The 7260-nt window shown below is 37.7% G+C and overlaps 1 protein-coding gene across 1 annotated transcript; it reads right to left on the bottom strand.

Annotated features, from left to right (window-relative positions):
* Positions 1 to 4895: 4895 nt before the first annotated feature.
* Positions 4896 to 6234, bottom strand: LOC115626970 (putative odorant receptor 92a). The gene is made up of 3 exons (XM_030522485.1): positions 5429 to 6234; positions 5171 to 5369; positions 4896 to 5108 (listed from the first exon to the last, which is right to left on the bottom strand). Exons 1-3 carry the CDS (start codon positions 6232 to 6234, stop codon positions 4896 to 4898), a joined length of 1218 nt encoding a protein of 405 aa, XP_030378345.1.
* Between the last annotated feature and the right edge of the window lie 1026 nt (positions 6235 to 7260).

Raw genomic sequence — 7260 nt, forward strand, 5'->3', positions numbered from 1 at the left:
ACACTCCCAGAACCCTTTGATAGCGTCAAGAAAGTTAAGAGCATTGTGTACATTAACACGACCACAAATTAGTGGCGCATTGGGATTTGAACTATAAGTGTGTGTGTGTGTGGGTTGACTTCATAATTAGCCACACATCCACTGGAACACACACAACGTGCGGTTGCCATTATTATGAAAACTGAAAGCTGCCGCCAAAGTACGAGTACAAGTATAGTATAATAAGCTGCCAACATTTTACTTACATTTTCGTTTTAAGAGCAGCCATTTCCATTTCCCATTTTGTTTGCCAGGGTGCATAAATTTCCAGCTAATAATTTCAAGTTTTTAGTTGGGGTTTTGGATAGTTGTGGCACTAGAGTGGGGCTAGGTGCTTCGTAACTGTCTTAGGACATAGAGTCGACAATCGAAATTTGCAGAGCCTTTTCGGTTGTACATATCAGTTGAGAAAGTTTTCTAAAAAATCCATTCATCTATTTACAGAGCCCGTTCGTGTTCATTCTCGCTGGCAATTACAATGTATAAACGTTCCTTTATTTTCGTCAGCCGTTTCCCACGTTATGGTGCCAAGTTTGCCTTAATTGCGACCATGTTGCGTCAGTTGCATGCCGAACAGAAGGATATACCAATTGCTTTGAGGAAGGGCCTGATAAGCCACAAGAAGCGGCAGCAAAGACTGCAAATGGAGCAGGAACAGAAACAGAAGCTTAAACAATTGGAGCAACAAATGGAGGGAGAGCAACTGAAGCTAAAGACTACTATTGAGAAGGTTGTCGTAAAGCCACCAACTCAACCGGAGGCTCCAAGGCTACGACGCTTAAATTGTTGTCTCTCCGATGAGGTTCCGAATCCTGCCGACAACGAGGTCTGGCCCCTCGAACCAGAGATGCCCGTCAATTTGATGCCCATTATTGTAAAGACCTTAGCAGCTTTTGGCATTATCACAGCTTTATGGTTGTCCATTTGGGGCAAGAAATCCAAGGCTGACTGATTTCTTCGGTTCAAATATTTTAGCATTTCTTGCTCATGTGTACATACTACATACACTTTCCCCATTTAGTGGTGTGCGTGTGTGTTGTGGTGGAGGGATGGGGCGTTGTGTCGGGTAATATACATATATGTACATATATTGAAACTGAAAACTTGTTAAACATAAAACGACTGACAAACACATACATGTTCAGCTGTCAAATGCCAGCCACATAACGAGCATCTCTTTGTTTATTTGTCATGTAATAAAGAGCCTTTGAAAAGAAATGTTTGTCAGTTGATGTTCTCAATTTTAAATCAATAATAAGAAATCTGCAAATCTGGCAAATATGCGTGCACACATAGTACGAGGGTGGATTAAACAGTTTCCAAATATATGTTGACAAAAGAGCATTTTCTTAGCGATAGAATTGTTTTATTACCTGAGCAGTCGAAGAATATTCAAGTTCTTATTTTGCTGTGCTATATAATAGTTTTCCATTATTGGAAATGTTTAATGCATATAGACATCATGTTATATACAAACCTTGGAAAAAGTTAAGCACTTTAAACTAAAATTGATGGATCACAATAGCATTAATGAGAGATTCCTAAATATTTCCATAGTTTCAAAGCTTTAGCAATAAACTGCCAAAAGCATTAGTTATGTACTAAGTAGCATATGTTTATATGTTTCAATTTTAATTTATTATTTAGCTTTTAATATAAGGCTTTTTTTTTATTCCTTTTTACTCCACTTGGGAGCTTAGGGCTTCTACAAGTACTTTCCATCTAACTCTATTTCTGTCTAGCTGTGTCCCATGTGATGTTCTAATGGGATCATTCCTGAAGGGTCTTAGGTCTGGCGACCCGTCTGCTTTCTTGGGGGTTCCAGCACAGCGTCATCCTTACAATGCTGTGTGGGTCCTTCCGCAGTGCGTGGCCAATCCACTTCCAATTCTTCTTATTAGGCATTTACAAGTGAGGTAAAAAAATATCCTACTGCTAAGAGTGTAGGCGACTTTGCATTTTCTACTGAAATATACAAAATGGAGAAATATAAATTGTTTAATACAAGCAACTGTGTAAAGTGAGAAAATTTATACAATTACGATGTTTTTATATGTGTATATAGTTGAAATTTCTAGCAATCTTTCAGTATTAAACTCACCTGACGTTCATAGTTCTGATGCATAGAAAACGATTTTAGTCAAATTAAAATTTGGAATTTCTTTAAAGAATTATACGCAAAAGGTTCACTCCCACCTCGTTTATACGTATGCAGAAATTTGAGTTTCTAGAGCATGACCCGAGGTATTATTATTACGACGCACACACAAAGCCAGACAGGGTAAAAATAAAAAAAAACAAACGCACCATCTAAGTGGTCATTATTATGACACTTTTGGTCTCACACCCACACACGCACCCACACACACACACATACACGTGGGGACGAGCACACAAAGGCATTTTATTGGTTGTGATTGCTTTTGACATTTATTGATTTGCTTACGTACCCACATATGTGTACTATATCCAGCGGTATGTGCATACATATGTATGTACATATATATGATGGCATGCATATATGTTACTAGGCATGTGAGTGTGCATAATTGTATTTGTTTGTGCTGACAGCCGCTCTTGTGTGTGTGGGTGTGTGTGTGTAGCTCTGTCTGTCTCAATGTGATGGTTTTGTGTAAATATTTATAAATTGTTGATATGCAATTAAAAATTAAAGCAACAGCAATACAGACAACAAAACCTGTGACAGCTCGCATATACATATGCACACCAAAATATGCATGCATGTACATATGTACATACATATAAATATGTGTATATACATATGTATATATGTATGTGCGTGTGCGGCTTTAAGCTGCGCCAACATTACATTTGTCAAGTTTTATCGCAACTCTTTTTAAATTGCCGTCATCATTTCTGTGTTGCAGCAAATGTGAATTTGTCCTGCGATTGCCATTGATATAAGCATGCCTTTGCATTCAAACTTACATGTGTCTGTATGTGTGTGTGTGTGTGTGTGTGTGCGAGCACATAATGTGTGGCAAACAATAATTGCATATTTTAATTGCCAGTTATTATGTTAAGTAAAAATGTGTTAAGTGGCGTGCCTTTGCTGATTTACTCAACGCAATCAACGTAACCATCAACGGCAACTCAAGTTAATGCCGGTAGATACTACCTATACATACATACATATGTATGTACTTAGGAACGATAATGCCTCAGTTGTCAAAGCTACCGACCAAAACTTTACTGATTAAGCTGAAAAGTGCATGTTTGGAATGCAACTATCATTGCGTTCCATTACAACTGACATAAAATTCTGGCATAAGTCTGTCTTATTAGTGTTGTGACAACAGTTCGTCCAAACATTCTGAATCTGACTTGACAGTGGCAGGAAATAAAAGGAAAGTTACGTATTTTTGGTCGAACCATTCGAGATCACAACTGAGATGAAAGATCGAAGCGAATCGCTTTTTGTTGCGGGTACTGGAACGTACACAAATTTATCGTTCGGTAAGAGTTTATGTTTTAACCCTTCGCATATCTGCAACATACCGCTTAAACTCAATTATTTTGTAGTTCTACACATGGTATTTTAAGTGTGTTTAATTTGGTTACACTGAAATAAGCTAGTGAATTGAAATTATTATCACCTTTGGCGCCAATTTTGTGATTCGTGGGATGCAAGCAAATTAGCGGATTTATAAAATTTTTTTTTTTTAATATATAAAGTACAACTAGTAAAAAAATATACAAAATTTCAAAAAACAAAAAAACACCTATATTATTATTTTGCCTTTACTTCCCTAATGGGAAAAACCCGCATTGAAGTCAGACAAAATGTCATACGAAGGGTTAATTATAATTTCGTAATCGTGATTAGATTTCGTTCCACATTGATTTTTATAGTTGTTTACGAAATAATAATAACAAAAGTTACTGTTATTGCTGTTCTGAAAACTATATCAATCAATCAAATCACAAATTAGTTTAGTATAGTATTAATATATATTTCTTCTTTCATCATATTTAAGATGTTGCAATTTTGTGCATTTAAAATTAAAAATAATAATAATAAATAAATAAATGCATAGTGTTGAAAAATGAAATCCCAAACTGTACTGTTAACGTCGTCTGTTTATAAAAAAGTGTGATATTAGTTTTGGTTACGTCTCTGCATTCGCCTAATTTGGGCCTTCGATTCCAGATTAATTTCCTGATCTCAATCAAAATTTGTAGCTAGTTTTAAAAATGTATCGTCATTTTTATTATATGTGACGTAATAATATTGAAAATGTTAGAATTTGACTGTTGGGGCTTCGAGTTAATCGATCCAGCTTTTACGAGTATTGCTGATCAATTGGTAGTCTATGATGCTTTCAACTTTGTGTGAAATTGGAGCATAATCGAGAGGGTCAGACATTATTGCATCTGTATTATAAATACATTGATATCTGCCTTCCTACCTTATCTCCAGTAACTGTTCCTCTGCTTCAATGTTGTTCAATATCTCAACGAATTTTGATTCATTATACGTTTTATTTGTCATTTGTTCGCTATTTAATTTTAGTTGCCTCTTCCCGAATTGTTGTGAATAAATCTCCCACAAATGGTTCGAGTCCTTTTGCCGATTGTGAAAATAAATACAAAATATATGTTGTCCAAGTCAAGCCGACGGAAGTAGGGCTTTGTGTCTTAACATTTAAATACATACCACAAATGTGCATTAACAGCCAATTTTCAAAATTGTTTTTATTCTGATGTTATAACTACGAACGCCTCAGGCCGATATTTGTTAGTTAATGGACTCCCCTCAGTAACAAATCATTTGAATAATATTTATTGAACCGTGTAGATTAGTATACGAGTACAAAAAATAAAAAAGGAAAAACTCAACCGTAATAAGTTGTGCGAAGCAGTGCAAAAAACTGATACGACATGCTGATGACCTTCATAAACGTTTGGAACGATATTGGTGGAAATGTGGGTGGTCGGATAGAGGCCGGCTTTTGACTTCGCATAATGATGTACTGTAGGATACGTTTGTAATCGGTGCTGCAGGACAGCCAATTGTGATTGAAGGCGGCATGGCCAATGCGAGAGCTCTGCAGAAGACAAATTTCTTAAGATTAGACAAGGTTCTATTGTCATGGGATACTGAGAATACCGAAGATATCATCTCATCGCCATAGTAGCAGACCACAAATACTTGCACCAACGAGGCTGAGAAGAAAATGAAATACAGCACAATGTCCTCCACATTTGAGGCGGTGATTTGAAAGCCGGCAAAGCAAATGACAAAAGAGGCGGCAATAAAGTTCCAGAGTATGGTAAAGCTAAAGATGTTGTTGACCTCCTCGCTAAGACTGCAAGAAGAGGTATCAAGCTCAATGAGAGAAGCGATATGAGATAATTGGCAACTTACTCCAAGGCGCGAGAATGATAAACGACCAGATCCTGCAAGAACTTCACATTTTCCTCATCACTGTGGTCATCGCCATTGTAGGCCTCGAGCGTGTCGGCTATATAATTGAAGTGCATAGTCAGTTGGGTGATGGTGGTAATCAGCAGGAGGTCCACGCAGACATAGGAAACGCCAGCGACATAGGCACAATGCGCCAGGCCCCAGTATGAGAACCAATAGACGGTCAAATCTGTCTCCGCATCATAGGGAAAGTAAATGTGAAAGCCGTAGTTGCGCTCAAATATCTCAGAGCCCATAAAATAATATTTAATGGTTGATTTGATGGCCGGATAGAAACTAAACGACGACGTATAGGTCATGCAAAGAATGGTGAACAAGGTCATCACACTATTCATGTGTCGTTCATAGAAGGTCACATGGTAGGAGCGTTGTTTTTCCAGCGTCAGGGGGAACATCTCCGACAAATCATCCAACAACTTCACCAGCGTCTTCCGATTAACGGTCATGCCGATTTGCTTGAAATCGGCCATAAAACTGAAGCCAATGCAGGGCGCCACAGCCGTAGCCTCCAACAGTGTCGTCGTCGATGTAATGTGCACTATAAAATAGGCGATCTCTCCCACCACATACGCATTGAAGTTGAGAAAGCCCCAAATCAGATAGATGCGGAAGAGATAGCGACGCAATCGGTTCTTGTCCCGTTCTGCATACAAATCCTCCCCAATGGTCTTGTAGAAGACCAGGGGGAAGCGCGTCAGGTCCTTAAAAGTGCGCAGCTCGCGTTTTTCCTTCTTCCGACCGAACATGGCAACGTTTTCTCTCTGTGCTGACCAGTGTATGCACTCGTGCTTATATAGACATCGGCTCTACGGATATATTGCGGATAAGTGCATAAAATTCTTATTAGGGAAGTAAGCCAGTTGCTGTTCCTTCGCTGCTCACTTTTCGCCCGCCTAGCTATGCAAGCTATGACTAAATCAATTAAATAATTATAGACACGTGTTACCTAATACAGAATTTAAATTTTGATGTTTCTCACCTTAAAGTAGTTCGCTGAAAGGTATGGATTCCATTGGCCCACGGTATTCCAAAGCCATACAAAGCTTTAAGGTGAGCATTGAATTTTATTAACAAAGCTATTGGTCTGACAAAAATATTCCCTTCCGGGTCACATCGTCCTTGTTGCCCGTTTATTACAACTTATTTGAAGATATGCCAGATTCAAGGTTTACTTGTGTCTTTTAGGAACTCAAGCTGAGGATGAAAAGTTTTATGAAATTGCATATTTTTTCTACATCAAATGCCAGGAGATTCTTTACGAATCTAGTCTTGTTGTTAGGCTACCTTGTATGAAAATAATTAGGATCGGTTTGGCAACAAATTCCTGTTGTTCTTCGTGGCTTAAGCGGGAAACCCCTTCATCGTTTGCCACCTAACTGAAGCATTCTTCTGCTTTTTAATCGTTTTGTTTAAGGGTACCTGTATTACATTTATATTTTCATAGTTTCTTCTGAAACCTTTGGAGCCTGTGGAACCTTTGCTTTTAGAAGAGTTGCTTACTACAATATGTACTCTTTATTGTTTGTTTATTTGTTTATTAATTCCTAGTACTACAAGAATAGTTCTTATAAATTAATGTAGTACTAGTCACAAAAAAAAGACAATCTACACTTTCTGTTTTTCTACCGTGGATTTGCATATCAAATTCTTTGATGAGGGTAAATATAACTTAAATGAGTCCTTTAGTGATCTGATTAGCCATTTTCGTGGATGAATTATAATTGGTTGAACTTCATATTCAAGTTCATGCTTCAGGTAGAGTTGATCCTCCC

Source organism: Scaptodrosophila lebanonensis, unplaced genomic scaffold (genome assembly GCF_003285725.1).
Source record: "Scaptodrosophila lebanonensis strain 11010-0011.00,11010-0021.00 unplaced genomic scaffold, SlebRS2 tig00000089-arrow-pilon, whole genome shotgun sequence".
NCBI lineage: Eukaryota > Metazoa > Arthropoda > Insecta > Diptera > Drosophilidae > Scaptodrosophila > Scaptodrosophila lebanonensis.

What these genes read in the sequence shown, in the direction of transcription:
- LOC115626970 (XM_030522485.1), bottom strand. Translation starts at nt 6,234, where the DNA reads ATGTTCGGTCGGAAGAAGGAAAAACGCGAGCTGCGCACTTTTAAGGAC. An exon ending in TATCATTCTCGCGCCTTGGA is followed by an intron (nt 5,370 to 5,428) that starts GTAAGTTGCCAA and finishes CTCTTCTTGCAG; the next exon opens with TCTTAGCGAGGAGGTCAACA. An exon ending in GCGATGAGATGATATCTTCG is followed by an intron (nt 5,109 to 5,170) that starts GTATTCTCAGTA and finishes TGTCTTCTGCAG; the next exon opens with AGCTCTCGCATTGGCCATGC.